The sequence below is a fragment of the Perognathus longimembris genome, chromosome 10 (assembly GCF_023159225.1).
Source record: "Perognathus longimembris pacificus isolate PPM17 chromosome 10, ASM2315922v1, whole genome shotgun sequence".
Classification (NCBI taxonomy): domain Eukaryota; kingdom Metazoa; phylum Chordata; class Mammalia; order Rodentia; family Heteromyidae; genus Perognathus; species Perognathus longimembris.
Window position 1 is genome coordinate 34,005,725 of NC_063170.1, and position 22,193 is coordinate 34,027,917.

Here is a 22,193-nt window from a genome sequence, read left to right on the forward strand (position 1 = left end):
ACTGAATTTGTATCACTTTCACCATCATGATAAAGCAAAATGAGGAGGAGGAGGAGGAGGAGGAGGAGGAGGAGGAGGAGGAGGAGGAGGAGGAGGAGGAGGAGGAGGAGGAGGAGGAGGAGGAGGATTAGGTAGAAGGCAGTTTAAAGTTTCAGCAATTCTTGGCTACGGGAAGGTAATTACATGACCCAGAATAGTGCTTTTTAACTTTTGAGGTAATTATAAAAAAGAAAAGGCAAGGTAAAAAAAGGAAAATATTAAGATGTTATTAATCAAGGACTTTAAGTTCTTTGGATGTTGGTGATAGTTTAGAAATTTCATGACTTATCTAAGACTAATCAATTAAATTTTTTATGTTAAATCACAATTTCATGCTTGTAATTAACGTGATAACTTACAGGGAAAATAATCATTTTTCTGGTAATAGTAAATGATTTGAAGATGAGCTTTTAAAATATTAGGAAGCACTAAGATTGATAGCTTTGTAAATTGGCTTTAAGTATTTAAAATTTATAACTATCGTCATGTTGCAAAGTAACATTGACTTTGGAATGGCTTACTTCCTTTTATAGTAATTCAAAAATATTATGACAGCTATAGTTTTTATAGTGAGCATAAAAACCAGTGAGGTAAGTTCAATGAGGTAAGGTTAGTGTTGGAAGTTTTATTAACAACAACTTTAAGTATTAACACATGAGTTACAATTCCCATGTGTTTCAAGAAATTTGCTGGAACTGAACCAAACATTAAATTTTGAAATTTGGACTAGTCACTTAAAACCATCTAATTTTAGTGTAAGAAGTAGCCAAAAAGTTAAGTATGAAAACAGGCTGTATCAAGTTGACTGGATTATTAACCTACACATGATATGAATTCTCTCATGTAGATGATTCAAAGCCCTCTTAACCAAGCATTGTTGTCTTCAAGTAGGTGGCATGTGGGACTCAGGTGTAATTTTTTTTTGAGAAGTAGGTAAGAAAAATGTATCTTTACAACCTGAAAATCTCACTCATGTTATTAACAAGCTGGTGATTGTAACTTAACTTTTATTATCATAGGATGTGGTTATATAATACCAAATACCCTGCATTCTGTTTTTTGAATTGAAGTTATATAGGAAGGCAGATATAATGTGAGTGAAAACTATATTATGAGTTATGAGGCACTCCACAGCCATTGTTACTCTGTGCTATCTAAATATTTTAAAATATCATGTAAATTTCCCCTTCCTTGTCTTTTATATAAGCTTTGGATTGCTGTCTGGAAACTGTACATGTGCAATTATTTTCTCCCATCCAGTACTCTGTCTACTGACTGCAATGATCAACCAGAGAATAAAACGACATTATCTAGCATCCTTGAAAGGCTGAAGGGCCTAACTTAGACAATCCAATCTCTTGTTACTTGTGACTGTAAGAAACCTTTTAAGAGAAGACTGAAAGCAGAGGTTCTTGAAAAAAGAGGGTTCTTTTTGTTGTCAATTGTAGAGATGCCCTCCCCTTAGATGTTTTTGTGAATTTGATCTCAAAAGCAGCATGTAAATAGGAGTGAGTCTGTAAATGTGAGGAAGGACTTGTAATGAGCCTCCTGGAGACATACAGATTGATTTCCAGGGTTCCTTATCATTGTATAGGTTACATTGCAGTCTAGGCTCTGTCATGTCAGGGGGCTTGCAAAGGCCTTTGCTGTGAGGATGTTTCCCAGGCGTCTTCAACTGCAAGTGTGGAATCCTGAAGTCTTGATTTCCTTTCCTGATTCACCCCAGTCTTTCTGAGCACAGCATAGGCCAAATTTCTATTTTCTTAGTTGTTCTAGCCAGGAACTGAGGAATTATCTTTGATTTCTTTTCTCTCTTCACCGTACATGCCCAAGCCCTTGGTTTTGTCAGCTGATTACGTCTCCAAATGTTTCTCACTTATGGCCCCTTCTGGTCAGGATTACAACCTCCTACAGTCCCTAAGCTCATTCCCAAATCTCCTTTCTTTTTTGTAGAACAGCTTGGAAGAAATTTGAAAGAAAAAGTGCATCAGCTTCTCCTTTTTTACTTGTTCAACGAAATATTCTGTAATTGTTTTGAGCATTTCCTGTTTCAGACTAAAAATGAGTCGATTGTGCAATGAAAGTGAATTTCGTTTGTGAGAATTTGTTTTTAGAGACTATAATTTTGAGTATTTGGGGTATGTGCTTGTTGATGTGGCCAATTTTTTCTAAGCCTTCTGAGTAGAAAAAGTGGAACAATTTTTAAGAGAGAACATGTATGTTTGTACTGATGCTTCCAATTTAACGAGTTTCTTAGGTTTCTTATCTCTTCCTTATCTGGAAACACATCTTTATTAATGGTATAGACATAAGACTCATTCGCTTTATGTAAACCACATACCCAACTTTACAAATACATGGTTCAGTGACTCACGGATATGATTTGACATTGACCTAAATTTGTTGTATTCATATATAACTTGGTTGACTGGCAACTAGTTTGTACAACTACTTAAAGAACTAAAATAAAATAAAAAATGGTATCTCTAACACTTAGAATAATGCTTGGCATAAAGTCATTCACCTAAATTTGTTCAATAAATAAATCAGTGACCTAGTTACTAGATATAAATAAGGCACCTACAGAGAAGCAACCTATAAATTCAGTTAATTGCAAAACCCAAAGTAGAGGTCATCACCTAGAAAAGGAAAGAGACAGACACATTTGCTAGTACAGCTAGCTGTTGATGGTGCAGCCACTGAGGGATGTTTCCCTCTTAAAAATAACTGGTCTCATCTGAAATTTTTTTTCCCAACAATCATTATTTTAAAACACCTAACTTCTTTCAGTAAGACTCAGAAATATTCATTGTAATCAGATCACCAAGCCAAGTAGAGCAGTAGCAGTTTTTCATCTTTATGTTGTAGAGATGAGTAGCCTTGGGTACTTAAGAGATGGGAAAGCTTTCCGTCTCTGGCCTCCCTTCACTTGCAGGTGGAACATCTCAGTCTCCAGCCTCTCCAGTCTGGTAAATTTCTCATTCTCTGTTCTGAGGCTCTGAAGGCTTCACCCTTAATGTGATGATAGTTCATGATGAAGGAGAGACAACCTTGGGTTTGTGGTATTTCTTGAAGCATGTAAGAGCAAGGCCACCAGTAGCTCACACCTGTAATCCTTGCTACTCAAGGAAGATGAGACCTGAGGATCATGGTTCAAAGCCAGCCTGGGCAGAAAAGTCCAGATGAGACTTATCTCCAATTAAACACCCAAAAACTGGAAGTGGAGCTGTGACTCAAAGTGGTAAAACTCTAGCCTTGAGCAAAAAACTCAAGGGCAGCACTTAGGCCCTAAATTCAAGCCCCACAACTGACAAACAACAACAAACAAAGAACAACAAAACCCCCAAACCTAAGCATAGTTCTATGTTCCAAGGCCTGATACTTGAAACTTTGGTGCTTACTAAAAGCAAAGGCATGTATTGACAATGTGTCATGTGTTACTGAGTTTCTGAGATATGGCTGGTCCTAATTGAGATGAAAGCCAATTTTGAAGGCAATCTAAAGGAAAAAAGAAAGTAAAATATCCCATTAATATTTTTCATATTGATCGTAGCTTGAGTAATAATCTTCTAGATATAGCGAGTTGAATTATTACTAAAACTATTCTCACCTGTTCCTCTTTACTTTATTAATGTGGCTATTAGAAATTTGGAAATTCCAGATTGGCTTGCATTATATTTATTTTGGACACATGGTATTAGATCTTGTTTCTATGGGAGCAGGCATGCTCATTCTAACCAATTTACACATCTCAAACACCAATCAAGTCACCAAAGAAAATCCCTCACATCAATTATATTAATTGTGCAACAAATACAAAGGATATCAAGGTATGTGTGATAGGTAACAATGGAAAGTTTACTTTTAATTAAATTCTTTCTTTAGCTAAATAACTACACTGGAGAATTTATTGACAGGTGGATACACTTATCCACTCATCCACCCATACACTCAGACACACTTCTGATGTATACAACATACAGTGTATGCTGAAATATTTTAAAGTCAGCATCAGACAGTGTAACACTATGGTAAGTGTTAGCCACAGAAACTTCCTTGCTGGTTCTTACTATTCCTGAGGGCTGTAGTTCAGCAACAGTTATTGCATTCCTTCAGCATACAGAGGCTGTGAAAGCAGAATAATAAAACACAATAACAATAGCCAACATTTATTGGATGTTTCTAGTATATATATATACATATATATATATATATATATATATGAAATTAATCCTTGAAATAAGTGAGTGAAGAGTTTCTGTTGTCTCTGTTTTGTGCCGACATTGGTAAGATCAGTTAGTGAGTTCATGTGAGTTGAACATATTTGCACTCGGGAGGATGTTGATCACTTAATCCACTTTTCTGTCCACTGATCTTAATTGAATGAGCTTAAAGAGATCCTTCTTTTTCAGTTTCTGTTTTTCTCTCTCCTCTCCAAGGTCTTAATATTTAACACTTGTATCCACTTCCTAAGACTCTGCTTCATCTTCCTTTTAGCTCTGACACTAGCTCATGTCTGTTTTTCTTTCTTTGAGTTTTTGAATAAAAGGAGAGAGAAATGGGATTTGAGGTCCTCTAGGAACCTATTTCTTCAGAGTTCATGGTAATCGGTAAAATGAATACTGTTTCTAGTTTTAACAGATACCTTTTCTGTTTTCTTGCAAAGCCAAGGGGAAATAATTATGTTAATTGTTGAAGAGTTTTATATACTATACTCTAAATCTGTGTTGGGTGTTCTGAATTTGTGAAGGAAGGTCCTACTTCTTGTGGTCATGTAAAGATCCAGACTTACATAATCTAATATCTGTATCTCCACCACTTGTCAAGCTAACCTCCAAGATCGCAGAGGAAAGAAGAGAATGAATGTATCTTACTTCTACTTATGTTTTACAAATGAAATATGAGGCCTCATCTTCTCCCTAGGTGCTGGCAGTCATACTCTTCCCTGGTTCAAAAAGGAGAAAGAGTTGAATATGAATGAGATCTATGAGGCAAGCTCTCTTGCCACTAGGCCATATTCCCAGCCATGAATGAGATCTAGTAGTTACCATTGCAACAATTTTTTGATTATGGCTATTTTTATTGCCTGTATCTTTGGAGGTTGTCTATATTGTGCATACTTAAAACTTTGAATCTGTCTACTCATTTTGAATGATTGCAACTTTAATAAAATTCAGATATATGCATGATCCAGTCTACTATTAAGAAAAACAAATGAAACTTTGTGAAGTAAATTTATTGGCAGCTTTATGAGTGTTCCCTTTTCGTTTACTATTGAAATTGTTCTTTGTGATAGCTTGTTTGTTCAGTTTTTGAAGTATTATCAAGTAAGTAACATTGAATCTGTAAAAAATTTCAAGTGCTCCCTTTTTATCCCTCAAGTGTTTTACTCACAAGCATTGTAATCTCTTTAAGATTCAACTGAGCCATTTGACTAAAAAATTATTTATGGTGTATCAAGTAGCACTTACTGTTTTGTCACAACACTGAAACTGTTTCTGAAGGCCTACAGAAATATGGCAGAGAAAAATCAAGAGCCTTTTCATGTACCTTTTAGAAACATTCATCACTTTTGGAACTGGTTATAATTCCTGGGTGCTGACATGAAGATTAATAATGCTAACTGTGATTTTGGCAATTTTTGCCAATTTCAGTGCTGCGGTCCTTTTCTATTACCTGGAACTGAAGTGATAACAAGTGTTTTATACAGCCAGATAGAAAGTTACACTTTGATATATTTTATGCGCGTGTGCATGCACGCGCACACACACACACACACAAACAAATTAGATCAGAAGGAAATGAGCAATTCTCCCAAAATACACAGGTAGTAGGTGGTTCTAGTTTTTTCATTAGGTGACTAGTTCTCATGTAGTTAAATCAGATATAAAAATTTGGGAATTTATCCTTATGGATCTTTATATCTTGACTATATCATGCAGTTTTCCTTTTCCTTTTATTTTTTTCTGGGAAATGATGGTGCTCTTTGTTTTCCCAAGTATTATTATTGAGCCAACTAACAAACTTTAGGAGTATTAGGGGCCTTTAAAATTATTTCGTGTTAAGTGAAGCAGCAGAGGAAGGTATTCCGCATTTCTAGGCATTTTAACTTTTCTGTCTCTACCTAATATATTGGACTAACAACTGTACTCGAGACTTTTCTGATTCTTTTAAAAATGTTATATGTTGTTGAGTGAAGTCTGCACATTAGGAAGGAGTTCTTTAATGTTATTCATTGATACCATTGGAACTACATATTCAAGTTCTTAATAGAGTATCTTTTTTCTTGCCTGATACTTCCTGTCTTGAAACTTCTATGCATCATAAAGCCCATGAGCCTGTTTGGGGTTTTGTGCCATCTGGAAATTCAAACTTGACATTAGAAATGATGCCATTCTTGCTTACTTCAAACTCGACTAATGGTGCTTGAGATTTGGACGCTGTCAGGTCAAAGTTTTGCATTAAAAAGAAAAAAAAAAACCTCAAGTGTTATTTCTTGATTCTAGGGGACTGGGTAAAGCTCTAATGATACAGTAAAGGTAATTGAAAAGCAGGATCTGAATTCCTTTGAAGTTAAGTACCTGGTTTCTAGCTCATGGAAAATAAATGCCCAAACAGAAGACCTCAGCTGGCACAGACTCCCTACTGCAATGTAGAGTTTGAGTTGTGAGCAGTGTGTTGATCACAATCATCCTTACTCCTATTTTATTCCAGGAGAAATGTTCTCATGGCTAGGGTTGCTTTTCATCTCTGCTGAGCTCAGGAATATGGGACAGGCAATGCCAGAATGCACATGGTGAGAAGGTGCTACAAATGTTAAGGGCATTACTCATCTTTATGGATCTCTCTTTCTAAATGCTCTCCAGTGCCACTTTCTCCCTCTCACATTTTGGATGTCATTATTTCCTTTTGGATCACATATAGATCACCCAACTTTGATAGCTAGAATGGTGGGGTAGCCAGGCCACAGTTATAGATTTCTTCTCTGATTTCCACTCAGTAAGCCCATGAATAAATATCTATAGTTGACTGTAACTGCTTCAACCCACTGGTATAAATTGGGGTATATCCTGCTAATTTCTGTGGAACTAACCCGATGCCCACGTTTTATGCATGAACTGAAAATTGTATTTTGCCACCATATCCAAAAACTCAAAATGGTGTACTGTTGCTGTTCCAGCTAGATAGAAGTAGAAAGATAACTTCAATTATTTATAAGCTATTTCAGGACCTGGCCTGCTTAAGCTTCAGTGTACCTGTCATGGATTTCACTTGGGAATGGAAGATTCCCAGAACCTTAATGTATCCCTACCTTCTCAGCCCTTGTATGTCTACAGCTATTGTATGAGAAGAAACACAGCTCTCGGATATTTGAAGAAGCTGCAATTCTCAGGCTCTGACCACAGCTGTCTACCAATGCTCATAGTGCAGTCAAAGCCACTCTGCCTTGTGGGCTCCCACCATCCATCATAGACTATTTCCTCAGGGGGAATCTCCCATCTCCATCCTCTTTACTGTCCAGAAACTGGCAAAACTCTCTGCTTACCCACTTTCTCATCACCTTCTTAAAAATAGACAGAATCTCTTTCTGGGAAAGGGTAAGCAAAGGAGATTCTATTTCAATATGTTTTCTTTTTCTTTAATATCATCCTACTTCCCTGCCGTTGTCTTATCAAAGACTGACTATTGCCTTTATCTTCATAAAGTACTATGGACTTCAAGACTATCTCTTTCTATCTCTTTGTTTCATGGATGAAAAAGCAATGGCTAAGGCTGCTCCAATCTGCACAGGTAGAATGAACCAAACCAGGCCTGATACCTTATCCTATTTTGTGTCTTTATAATGTTTATAAATGTCTTTATTTTGATTTATTATAATAAACTCACAACTTTTAAATGTTTGTCTTTCCTTTGTAATTTATATTTTATTTACCTATAATATAAAAGAAGCAACTTTCTTCATTTCTGTTTTTTAAAATTTATTGTAAAGGTGATGAACAGTGGTATGGAGATTCCTCAGAAGGCTAAACATAGAGCTCCCCTATGACCCAGAAGCCCCACTTTTGGGCATCTATCCAAAAGACCACAAACAAGAATACACTAAAGCCACTAGCACAACAATGTTCATCGCAGTGCAATTTGTCATAGCTAGAATATGGAACCAACTCAAATGCCCCTCAGTAGACGAATGGATCAGGAAAGTGTGGTACATATACACAATGGAATTTTATGCCTCTATCAGAAAGAAGGACATTGCCCCATTTGTAAGGAAATGGAAGGACTTGGGAAAAATTATACTAAGTGAAGTGAGCCAGACCCAAAGAAACATGGACTCTATGTTCTCCCTCATAGGGAATAATTATCACAGCTTTAGGCTAGTCACAGCAGAGGATCACAAGAGTCCAATAGCTATACCCTTATGAACACAGAAGATGATGCTAAGTGAAATGAACTCCATGTTATGGAAACGAATGTTATATCACTGTTGTAATTACTTTTACCATGCGATGTGTAACTGTATCTTCTATTATTGATCATCCTCTTGTATCCCCTTTCTGTGGTTGTACCTGCACTATCTCTGTATCTTATCTGAGTACATTGGAAACCATGTATTCAGGTATTAGAACTAGGAAACTGAAAGGGAATACCAAAATCGAGAGACACAGGGTAAAAAAGACAAAAGATTACAAAAGCAATACTTGCAAAACTGTTTAGTGTAAATGTACTGAACAACTCATGGGGGAAAGGGAAAGGGGAGTGGGGAGGGGGAAATGAGGGAGGAGGTAACAAACAGTACAAGAAATGTATCCAATGCCTAACATATGAAACTGTAACTGCTCTGTATATCAGTTTGACAATAAAAATAAAAAAACAAAATATAGATTATATTTTCTTCTTTTATCAGTAACATTTAAGAAGCAGAAACTATAATTTTTTAATTATAAATTAGAAAGTGTATACCTATTTTTCAGGTAGAAATATGAATTTTCTTTGTTACGCCTTGTCTCCAGAATGGGCATTTTGTTTCAACGTTATTTCTTCTTTCAGCAGTATTAGCTTCCTCTTGACAAAACATATTTTGCTAATTTAGGAGTTTATGCCCGTGCCAGTCTCGTTCTTCCAGATGTTCATTTTGTTCTCTGTTTTCCTGGAGAACTCTGTAAACCATAGGCATTATTTTGCCCTCCTTGGGCTTGGTACACAGAGTATTGGTGTGCTTTGTTTCCACCCAAGCGAGAAAACAAACATGACAATGTGTCACAATTTCATAATACCTTATTTAACAGAATCCTTAAATACTTGGAAGAATATTATTGTTGACAGATGGTCACAACAGGGCTTTCCACTAGAGTATATACTGTGAAAATTTGTGGTGTTAAGGTGTTGCTTTCAGGTGTCTTTGAGTAGTTGTTTGATGATATTGTACTCTTGAGAGCTATGCTGCAAGCCCCTGTGGTACTCCTGTCAATTACTGAGAACTTCTTTGTAAAACTGAGCCTTTCCCCCCTGATTTCAGGTAGATGCACTGAGATTACGATTGGAAGAGAAAGAATCTTTCCTCAACAAAAAAACAAAGCAACTGCAGGACCTCACAGAAGAAAAGGGTACCCTGGCTGGAGAGATTCGTGACATGAAAGATATGCTAGAAGTAAAGGAAAGAAAAATCAATGTTCTTCAGAAAAAGGTGAGTGATTGACCACAAGTCCATTAAAAGTTGTCACCCAACAAAATATTTTATCATTTAAAAAATGTGTGCACATGGAAAATAAATGATCTTTTAAGAGTTTTGATTAGAAAATTTATGCATTTTACCTACTGTTCTTTAGCATGTTAGCATTTGTATTATATAATTTTAGCATAATCTCATGGATGTATTTGATTTCCTAAATACAGCCAATTAAAAAAATTGACAGCTTAAATATAGAGGTAATTGTATAAACTCAGATCTAAGTCTGCAGTAATAGAGCTGGGCATGTAGCGAAGTGTTCTTGGCATGTACTAGGCTCTTGGTTCAATCCACAGCATCAGTAAATTAACAAAATGTTTATATGCCTTAAAGGTTGTTTTAATTTTTCTTTTTTCCTTACTGCGAATTGGATGATGTATTTTATTGGTCTTTAGGTATATTTTAGACATGTTAATTTTTTTAAGTTTATATGGCTATACAGGGGGATTTCATTGTTTCATCTTCATTCATGTTAATTCTGTATTTCAGTGGTTTTATATCTGCCATCATAGCAGACACATTCTATAGCTGCATAAACTTTGGTATGCCTTATCCTGCTGTCTTAGTCCATTCCTGTTATAATAACAAAGTATTCAAAACTGGATAATTTATGAAAAACAAAAATTTACTTTCTGGCAACTCTTGGGGTTGAGAAGTCCCAAGGTGTAGGGAGGCCAGGGCCTTCTTTCTGCTTTCAAGATGGAGGCTTCAAGATTCCGCAATCTCTCAAGGGGACAAATGCTGGATGGATGCTGGTTTCTGTTACCCTAAGGATGCTAACCCTATACAGGAGGACTTCGATTTTATGACTTAATCACTTCCTAAAGAATCCTAATCTAAAGATTCCTAATTGCTTCTTAAATAATCGCATCTCTTAATTTTATCATGTTGGCAGTTAAGCTCCAATATATTAATTTTGAGATTCACATTCAGACAGTACCAGTGGTCAAACCCATGTAGACTTGTTTTTGGTGGTGGGGAGTAATGTTTTACATACATTACTCAACTGGAATCAGTGGAATGTGTAAGGTGCTCCAGTGACCTAACAAGAAGATGTCCAACCACATTAGGGCTTTTTTTTCCCCCCTCTTTCAATACCTCATTTATTCATTATAATCTTGATTTTGTGACAGCACCATCATTTTTTTAAGAACTCCCTTTTTCTATCTTTTTTTTATTAATTGAACATAAATTTTTTTTTACAAGGTGTTGTGCAAAGAGGGTGCAGTTACATAGTAGGGCAGTGTGTACATTTCTTGTGATATCTTACAACCTGTTTTTCCATCCCTTGTCTAGGTCAGGTAGACACATATGCAATATACAATGTATCAAGCACATATACAGTGTTCACAGACTTGGTCTCTACTGTCTCTCTGTCTCCTTTTGTTAACAGTCATATATCAGGGAGATCGTGCCCCTTTGTTTTCTGTGTTCTAGGCTTGTCTCACTCAACATTATTTGTTCGAGTTCTGACCATTTTCCTGCGAATAACAATATTTCACCATTCCTAATCGCTATGTAGTATTCCATTGTGTATAAGTACCATATTTTTTGGATCCATTCGTCTGTGGAGGGGCATCTGGGTTGTTTCCATATTTTGGCTATTGTGAATTGTGCAGCAATAAACATGGAAGTACAAATGTCTTTTTGATATCTTGGGTTTTGCTGTTTAGGATAGATGCCTAGGAGTGGTATGGCTGGGTCATAGGGTAGGTCTATATTGAGCTTTTTCATAAACCTCCATACTGTTCTCCAAAGTGGTTGTACTAATTTGCACTCCCACCAACAATGGAGAAGGGTTCCTCTTTCCCCACAGCCCCCCCAGCATTTGTTGTTGCCTGAGTTCAGAGTATAGGCCATTCTAACTGGGGTGAGGTTGTATCTCAGGGTTGTTTTTATTTGCATTTCCTTTACTAGCAGGGATGTTGAGCATTTCCTCATGTGTTTCTTTGCCATTTTTATATCTTCTCTTGTGAAGTCTCTCTTTAGCTCTTTTGCCCATTTCCTAATAGGTTTATTGGGCTTGGAGGGGCTTAGTTTTTTGAGTTCTCTGTAGATGACCGATATCAGGCCTTTGTCTGTTGCTGTGCTGGTAAATATCCTTTCCCATATCGTTGGCTGTCTTTCTATTTTGGTGGCTATGTCCTTAGCTGTGCAGAAACTTTTTAATTTGTAGTAGTCCCATTTGTTGAGTCTTTCCCCTATTTGTTGTGCCCCTGGGACTCTATTCAGGAAGTTCCTTCCTGTGCCTATAAGTTCTAGTGTCTTTCCTACTCTGTCCTTCAGTAGTTTCAAGGATTCAGGTCTGATGTTGAGGTCCTTGATCCATTTTGAGTTGATCTTGGTGCATGGTGATAGGCTTGGGTCTACTTTGAGTTTTCTGCATATGGCTGCCCAGTTCTCCCAGCACCAGTAGTTGAAGAGGCTATGTTTATTCCATTGTATGTCTTTAGCTCCTTTGTCGAATATCAGTTGGCTGTAAGAGTGCGGTTTTATTTCTGGGTCTTCAATTCTAATCCACTGGTCTTCCGATCTGTTTTTATACCAATACCAGACTGTTTATGTTATGATGGCCTTGTAGTAGAGCTTGAAGTCTGGTATTGTGATACCTCCTGCACTATTTTTTTTGCCTAGAATTGCTTTGGCTATTCTAGGTTTTTTGCTGTTCCATATGAATTTATGTATTGGTTTCTCTATTTCAGTGAAGAATGTGGCTGGGATTTTGATAGGTATTGCATTGAATTTGTATAACAATTTGGGTAATATGGCCATTTTCACTATATTGATTCTGCCTACCCATGAGCATGGGAGGTCTTTCCATCTCCTTGTGTCTTCTTTGATTTCCCTTATTAGATTTTTGTAGTTTTCATTGAATAGGTCCATCACGTCCTTGGTTAAGTTGATCCCTAGGTACTTTATTCTTTTTTTGGCTACTGTAAATGGAATTGTTTCCATAATTTCCTTTTCTGTTTGTCTATTGCTGGTGTACAGAAAAGCTGCTGACTTTTGTGGATTGATTTTGTATCCTGCTACTTTGCCAAATTGGTTTATTAGGTGTAGGAGTTTGGGTACTGAGTTTTTTGGGTCCTTCAGATATAAGATCATGTCGTCTGCGAATAGGGATAATTTGATTTCTTCATTGCCGATGTGGATCCCTTTGATGTCCTCCTCTTGCCTTATTGCTATGGCTAGGGATTCCAGCACTATGTTGAACAGAAGTGGGGAGAGTGGGCATCCTTGTCTTGTTCCTGAGTTTAGGGGGAATGATTTAAGTTTCTCTCCATTTAATATGATATTAGCAGTTGGTCTGTTGTATATGGCTTTTATTGTTTTGAGGAATGTTCCATCTATTCCTGTTCTCTCCAAAGCTTTTAATAGGTATGGAAATGTTGTATTTTGTCAAAGGCTTTTTGGGCATCGACTGAGATAACAATGTAATTCTTAATTTTAGATCTGTTTATGTGGTGAATTACGTTGATTGATTTACGGATGTTGAACCATCCTTGTGACTGAGGGATGAAGCCTACTTGGTCATGATGTATGATTTTCTTGATCAGTTTCTGGATCCTGTTAGCTAATATTTTATTGAGGAGCTTTGTGTCTGTGTTCATTAGTGATATTGGTCTGTAGTTCTCTTTTTTTGTTGGGTCTTTGCCTGGTTTGGGAATGAGTATGATATTAGCTTTGTAGAATGAGTTTGGGATTTCTCCCTCTGTTTCTATTTCGCGGAAGTGTTTGAGGAGTATTGGTATTACCTCCTCACTAAAGGTTTTGTATAATTCGTTGGTGAATCCATCTGGGCCTGGGCTTTTCTTAGTAGGGAGGTTCTTGATTACCTCCTGTATCTCACTGTAAGTTATTGGTTTATTTAGTTGATTTATTTCTTCTTGGTTCAGTTTGGGCAGTTTGTACTTCTCTAAGAATTGATCCATTTCTGTAAAATTATTGTTTTTTGCTGAGTAGAGGTTTTGGAAATAGCTCCTTATGATTGTTTGAATATCGTGTGTACTTTTTGTAATTTTTCCGGTGGAGTCCCTGATTTTACGTATATGAGTCTCTTCTCTTCTTTTTTTTTGTAAGTCTTGCAAGGGGTCTGTCAAGAAAGACAAAGAGCTCTCAGATTAATAGACAGTCATTGCAGAAACAGTGGACAATAACAGTGGGTGTCAGGACCAGCTCTCCCAGACACTACTCTGGACAGCATGTGGCCTGACACTGTTACTGTGGCAGCAATGGAACTTTCTCCCTCTTTCCTCACCTTCGTCATTCATTTCACTTTTACCAATAACATCCTAGCTATCTTCCTACATTTATCCATGTTTCCTGCTGTCTGGTCTCAACAGAGAAACTGAAACAATCCTTTGAAACCATAGCATAAGTTATGCCATTTTCTCATCAAAAAAACTCTCCTCTTACAACCAGCTACATAATATGTGGGAGACACAGTACAAATGAAAATGTGAAACATCTTGTTCAGAAATTGAGAAATTCTAATCATATAGCAGAGCATTAAAAGAAGCTTGAGGCCAGTGCAGCTGCATGACTCACGGGCTGTGAAGCTGCTCCACCTCAGTGGCTTCCCTGTTCACCAGACTACTAGGGAGTGGAAGACCCGCATTATCCTGCATGATTATCTCCACCTGTCTTGTCTTCATTTTGCTCATATCACACAGACCAATATGGTGTGTAAGTTCTTGCAGAAACATCAGACATGTGCTCTTACAGTTTGACATTTGCTCATCTCTCAGGAGACACTCTCCTGGACTTAGAATGCCTAGTGTGTTAGCCAGGGCCTTAAATTCTTCATTTGTACTCAGTATTTAATACATACCAGATTCTGAAGACATAATGAAAAGTAGAATGTGAATAATGGCACCAGTAAATTTTATGCTAAAAATATTTAAATGAAAAATTTTAGAACATTGTAGGAAAATATGTTTGAAGATTATGTATTCAAATATATTTTGTATTATTTATATATACACACCTCTTTTTATTTTTTAAATGTCATTACTAAACTTAAAAATGACCTATGCGTCATTATGTTCCTGTTATACTTCCATATTTAAGCTTTAAATATCCACAGGGCTAATGTCTTTCCATCTTTTGGATGTCTACTCAAACAACCTTTTCAGTCTTACATAAAATAGCATGACCACATTCATACTTTGTGTTTTCTCATTTTCCTAAACTGACATGTCACTTTGTGGCAAATGTATGTATATTTTAATTTCTTCATTCATATTACTGGCATATAAATTCCAACATGGTAAGCTTTTAATTGTTTTCTATTTTTTAGATCTTTGGCTCCTAGAAAGTATGCTTGCTCAGTAAATATTTAATGAATGAATGAACTTTCTCCAGAGTTAAAGTCTTGAGTAGGAGCTTTGATTGGTCAAAATTAGATCATACACCTGCTTCCTATTCTGAGGAAAATGTTTGTGCTTTTTCAAGGACAGAGATACTTGTTTGCTATAGATAATTTCTATGAAATTATCACTGAATTCCCAATATCTAGACTACTCCCTTCATCTACGCACCTATATTTTCATAAATTCTCAAGTATTTTCTAACTCAGTGAGACAACAGATAACATGATTAGACATTTGCAATTATTAACACCAGGAATTAAGGAATATTTAGGCTTGTGTTATTCTTGCCCAACTTTATAAAATCTAGACACAATTTTTATGTTTTTGAGCAAAGAGAAGAAATTGGTTAATGTGTTCATGTTTGTTTGTTTTTTATGTGTCCATTGTTAAATTTGCCAATATAGTGAAGAGGCAGGTGCTCTGTTATCCCTGCAGTGTGAGGAAGAATTGGTCTCCAAACAGGTGAGGCACAAAATTCAGAATGTGGAAATAATGTAGAAGGCATGAGCGTTTTTGGAGCTGGAGCTGCCTTGAAACTATGAGTGTATTCAGCACAATTGACTGTGGCAGGCAGGGCTGGATTGGGAATAGCAATAGCTTTGGGTTCCAATGTGTAGTCTTTAAAAAATAATAAACTTGGGCTGGGGATATAGCCTAGTGGCAAGAGTGCCTGCCTCGGATACACGAGGCCCTAGGTTCGATTCCCCAGCACCACATATACAGAAAACGGCCAGAAGCGGCGCTGTGGCTCAAGTGGCAGAGTGCTAGCCTTGAGTGGGAAGAAGCCAGGGACAGTGCTCAGGCCCTGAGTCCAAGGCCCAGGACTGGCCAAAAAAAAAAAAAAATAATAATAATAAAATAAATAAATAATAAACTTAACATCAATGTTAGTATTCACAGTATTACTTGTCAATAGTACTTGTTCCATGGCAAGTTACACTGTGTTTTGGTGACAGTAGAGCTGGGTTTGCTCCTTTGATAGTCTCATCTAATGTGGTAAAGTTAGCTTAACACATCAGATCTGTCATGTTTGCCTTTGAAGCCTTGAACCTCTGAAGTCCTATATGCTATGTGAACCATGAAGACCTGCCTGGACACAATGCTCTGAATGTTTTGCCACTTTAGGACAACAAACAGAGAACACCAGGTGTCAGAAAAGTTCTGTTAAACCTTTTGTAGTTAGACAGAGATCATCCAAATGGACTTTTGTCCCTGATGCCATATGCTTGGGCCTATTCCATATTGTCAAGGTATTGAATATTTTAGGTAAGGGTAAAACTTGTGAATGTATGTTAAGTCCTTAGTGGACTTTCCTCTTCCAACTGTGATACCAAAGTCAGGTGAACAGTAGTTTTCATGTTGTGTTCATAACATTCTATTCCTACACTTGAATAAAACTTCAGCTGATGAAGTGCTACCTGACTATTAAGTTTTTTTGTAGGAAATGTCATAAAACCTTGATGACATTGTACATTTGGAATGTGGATAATCCCCAAGATTTTAGGACATAGTAGCATAGTTTAAACCAGATCAAATTGAGAGTTGTATATTCCAAGTTCTTGGAGTATAGGCTTGCCACCCAAGGATTTTTTTAAGCCATTAAAATTGGACAGCAGTATGAGACACAAGGTAACAAACAGTACAAGAAATGTATCCAATGCCTAACGTGTGAAACTGTAACCTCTCTGTACATCAGTTTTATAATAAAAATTAAAAAAAAATGAGCACACACACACAAAAAATAAAAATAAAAATAAAATTGGACAGCAATTTTATCTCCATTTCAATTCTAGCTCTTAGTCCCTTGTGCAATGCAAATTTGTAGGGCAGAATTATGTTATTCATTAGAGGCAGAAAAACAGGTGGAAATGTCTCTGGAAGCCAAGTTCACTGGCTACGTACTGAACTTTGTGAATTGCTCTCTGAAGTGGAAAAGGGAAGGAGTTCGTCTCTGCGAATGATATACATAGACCTGTCTATTGTAGCATCTTTATTCTATCTACCTGGATCTACAGGGGTGAAAATTCTGAATGATGATTAACTCAGGCCGGGATATTAAGAAGGTATGGTTATTAGCATACTGACTTTTTCATGAGACTTATTTTAAAAAAGTAATGCATCATAAGATGACCTGCAGGACATTTGTGATTTCCACATTAGTGTACAGTGGAAGTAAGTTATAGAAGGCTTTTCTCAAGTTCTGTCTCAGTGTTTAAATATCTAGTTGGACTTTTATACTTGTTATTGGTACCTCCTAATTCTCTGAGCATATACAAAGTCACACTCACTTTGCATTTGTTGAGTGCTTACTGTGAGCCTGTTAGTCACTTTTCCAGGTTCTCAATGTTCAAAGAGAAACAAGATATTCTGTGGTCCTCAGGAAATGTATTGTAGAAGGACACACACACACCCTATGTATGAGTGCAATGGAGAGTGACTTACAGCAGGTTCCTAGAAATGGACAATGTGATGGGTGCATGCAGTATAAGCGCCTTCAGAGTACCTGAAGCAAAAGGGGTTTTATTGTAAAAATATCATCCAGAGCTCCAGTAACTGTGCTTTAGAATCAGATTGGGAATTTGGATAGCTCAGAGAGGCCATGAAAAGGCAAATGCCATCAGTAGCACCTGGTCAGGTTCCTCCTTTGTTGTTGGCAGCTCTCTCACATTCCTCTCTCCTTAGTAAGAATTCAAGGTCTTTGCATTGAGCTGCACGTTTCACACAAGTACCTCTCATCGGCAGGATCTAACAAATCCTTCCTCTAAAGACCCATTGGAATTGTGGCTTCAAACTTGACACTTGACTTTGGTGTTCAGTTTTCATGTCACTTAGGAAAGGCCTTGCTGTTGTTATAGTCTTACAAGGGTTTTTATTCCTTGGCTCATTTCACAGGACTCATACCTGTAACTGTCCCATCCATGATCATCAAGGTACCTCTAGCTCCTGGCAAATCTTGGCATGTGCTAGTGCTTAATGAAAATATACTCAGTCAATTTTCAGTGGATGAGAACTCTGGAGAGGGGAAATTGCTTTGAGATCTCCTTCTAGAACAAAAATATAGTTAGTTACAAGGAGAGTCATTTGCCCCAGTGGAATGTCAATTTTGCTCTCTGTTTCCAGTGCTGTGTTTTCTGTGTAGGCTATAAGATGGAACCATCCCTAATAAAACCCAGAGGAGAAAAGGACTATTGCTCTACTCAACCAACACCTGCAGGCTTTGTTCCATATGTCTAGAAAGTGAAAAGGAATGAAGGCTTGAGTTAGGAAGTTTACCTCTCTTCTTTCATTTTTTAAAAATAATAATTTAAAAAAGAATATTGTTGCACAAAGAGAATGTTTCCCCTTTTCTAGTCCTTCTAACTTACTGGATTGTTATAAGTGTGGTATTTAATGCGTGAAGGAACAAAATTGCTTATTATACACGATCATTTCCAATAATGTCTATGCACATGATAATTATCCTACAGTTATTCTCCACTGTTGATGGAGCCCTATAGCAGATACTACATTGGGGTTTTTGCATTCTTTTAAATTAGGAGTTCTCATAAACTCAATGGTCTTCTCATGCTATTGTATTCTTCATTTTTAAAATGAGAGTCTAGAGGTCAGCAGAAGAGTTTTTGCTTAGTGTGCATGTGGACCTAACACTTGGAAAATAAAATAAACCCCCAGAATGACATGGTAAGGAAGCAATGGACATATACTCAGCTGTCACACTGTTTTGATGATTTCCCAGATGAAGCAGTTGGAGGAGCTTCTTCTCTTTGTTCTTAGCTGTTTATCTAAGATCTGATGTCCTTGGTGCAGGCAAGCTCATACTTAATGTGAAGCCAAGAACTAGGCTGATATCTTGGATTTTAGATACACAATTAAGGTGGTCTTAGGCCTCAGACAGTGTTTTGCAACTGGTGCCATTTTACAACTCTCCTTCTTGTCCTCTGGGAAATTTAGTTTTGGATTCCCACATCTGCAAGATTAGCTACAGTCATCTAACGAAATCATCCAGTTTAGTTGTGCTGCTAAAACCATACTATGTAGATGACATCCTCCCATGCAGACAGCCCAGTCCTTAGGAGTACTTTGCTTTCATGTACAGACCATGCTACTCGTCTTTGGTCTGTAGGCCCTTTATTCCTTAAAGTGGATTTTACTTACTTAAACAGATACATTACTCCCCTTTGATTGCTACCTCAGTTGCTATGCTTAGCGTTTTTTTCTTTCTATTTTCTCTGACGTTCATTTAGACAGTTGACAGGGAAGACTGTGTTGTGCATGTATTGGAGAGCATAGTCATGTGAATATACAAGATGTATGCACTATTACTATTGTCTTCTGTTTTATAATTTTTATATATTATGTTCCATACTTATAAAGAGTGGGTATACCATTCTCAAAGTATTTGAATTATTAAAAGTTATTTGACTGCCCTGGTCTTTATACCAGCTAATTCATATGAGGAATAGTACAGGGACTATGAAATAGGAACAAATCACCTAAATTAAACAGAGCAAACATGGAGCACCCAGAAGGTATCACTCAGATAAATTTGTATGGCTAAACACCAGCATTCTGTGATCTTTTAACATTAACTTTTATTTTCAGATAATATTTGGACTTTATTCTGTCAGTCTGAGTTTAAAATAATTTTGACATTCATATTAAATCTGTATTTTTATATATCTTTTAGTTGTTTGTGGGGCACACCTGGAAGTCAACTAGCTAGCCCCGCCTGTTTCTAAGTCTTGGGGCCACATGTGGCTAAGATGGCGGCGCCTAACAACAACATGCAGCTGCTACAATTGTCTTTGGTTATAACCCAGAGGCGGTTCTGTGGGCTGTGACACCCTGGCTCTTCCGCTCTTGATGGACAGCGCATCCCTCCCCTTCCTGCCTATCTTAGACCTGACTGGCTCCTGTGCCTTATATTAGTGTCACGTACTTCCCCAATAAACAAGATCTCGCACTGACTTGACTCCCAGGTCTTCAGATTGTCCTCCAGTCAGGGAGGGCTGGGTGCTGGCAGCCTGCCAACCCTTCTCCTTTCTTGGCTCATTTGGTTGGGGTATGCCTTCCCCGGGTTTGGGGTAGTGCGGGGGGCGGGGCAGCTAAAAACCCCGACAGTTGTTGGTAGTGATGATGGTATTAAGTTTGAACTCATGCTTGCTAGGAGCTCTATTGGTAGGCCACAACTCCTGCCTTTTTTTGCACTGGTTAATTTTGAATTAGGGTCTAATTTCCCTTGTAGTTGCTGGCCTAGATTATGACTCACCTATTTGAGGTTCCCCTCGTACATAGGATGATGGGAGGCTGAGGTAACCACTATGTTCCACTTCCTTTGTTGAAGAGTCATGTAGATTTTTCTGCCATAGCTAGGAACAATGATCCTCCATGTAGGCACTCACCACCACTTCCAATGATTGGTTAAGAAGGAAGTCTCTCAAACTTTTCTGCTTCGATTTGTCTTGAGCTATGATTCTCCTGATACAAGCTTTCTAGCTAGAAGTACAGATAGGAGCCACAAGCTCCCTGCTTTTTTTTCATAAAATTATTTTTACAATATACACTGGATATAGATTTAGGTAATATGCTCTGCTTTGTACTGGCAATTTAAAAAGTTTGTGTAGGTCATCATGATTTGCCAATATTTTCTGAACAGTGTCTTTCTTGTTCTAGGGAAATATAGGTATTCTGTTCTAGTTTGGATTTGTAATATCTCCCAAAAGGTTATTTGTTGCCAGCTGGTGGTACCTAGTTGTAGAAAATGGGTCACTAAAGATGTGCCTTCAAAGCATCTATTTTTCCCCTTGCTTCTTTGCTTCCTGGCCTCCATGGAGTAAGCAGCTTTGCTCTACCACATGTTCCCTGCCATGATGTTGCTGACTTCCATCCCAGAAACAATGGACCCAGCTGACAATGGGCTGAATTCTCCTCAGCTATCAGCCAATAAAGCATGAGCCCTTTAAATCATTTCTTTCACAAGTTTTGTCCAAGTGACATAGCATCAGAGGCCTTGGACACTATTGACTTATTTTGGCTTTCCTTCTCTCCCTCCCTTCCTTTTCCCTTCTCTCCTTTCCTTTTATCTAGCCATCCAACAATACACACTCAGCATCTGTAATTAGGTGGATGTTCTGCAGATGCAGATACAAAGGATCTATATGCAATTGAAGCTATAATGCTTGCCCTCTGGAATTTCAGATTTATGGAAAAAGCCACTAACCAGGTTTTCAGTGCAGTGTATGATGTACACATGCTGGCCAGGTACATAGGTACACACAGAATGGTTGAAGGACATCTTACTTGGCAATGGGAGGAGCATGGACAAGGAGGGCTTCGCAAAGAAGGTGATGACTAACTATTGTCCAGTTAAGACATCAAGAATAACATTTGCAAAGGTTGGCAGGAAAGGGCAGTACAGCATACTTGGTGGGAAAAGAAGTAATTTAATATAGCTGGACCACATTACTTGCCCTGTTCACAGAAAGAAACTTTTTCTGTTTTTTTTTTTGTGTGTGTGTCTTCTAGCAATTAAACACATTATATAATTAAAGTTTGAAAGACATTTTGACTTCTCTATTGCAATGTCTCTCTCAGTCCTTTGTGATTTGCAAGTGGCAATAGCAATTATCTGTGTTATTTCAAAATGTAGTTCAGGGCCAGATCATGCTGAGAACTGATTTCCTTTCCATGAGAGAGCTGATCCCAAGTCAGAGGAGGCAATTTTGCTATTAAATAAATGTTTGCTGCTTGGTTAAGACCTTGTATTCTTATATTCAATTTACTAGAATGGATTTTCTTTGAAGATTTGTTTATAATCACCTGTAAAATCTTTGTAGATTTAAAAAGAAAATGCCTAGCATGCCTTGCCTGTTGCTGCCACCCGAATGGGCACAGGCATCATGACACATCTATCCATCTCAGCTGCCAGCTGTTGCCTGTAGTTTTGTGATATGGGATTAGGCATAGCTGAGTCTTTACATATTTCTGTCTGGAGATGATTCCATCTCTTCCCACATGCTTCTCAGGCCATTTGATTTAAATCAGCTCCATTTATA

At 37.5% G+C, this 22,193-nt stretch overlaps 1 protein-coding gene across 8 annotated transcripts in view; it reads left to right on the top strand.

Moving 5' to 3' along the window:
- Erc2 (ELKS/RAB6-interacting/CAST family member 2) overlaps positions 1–22,193 on the top strand; it is a 973,754-nt gene that overhangs the window by 365,401 nt on the left and 586,160 nt on the right. For all 8 annotated transcript variants that reach the window (XR_007212331.1, XM_048355798.1, XM_048355799.1 and 5 more), the window contains exon 7: positions 9,557–9,724. Coding sequence is in view for 7 of the 8 variants with exons in the window: in XM_048355798.1 (XP_048211755.1) it covers positions 9,557–9,724 (168 nt within the window). In the remaining variant the exon portion in view is untranslated. The remainder of the gene's footprint in view (positions 1–9,556; positions 9,725–22,193) is intronic.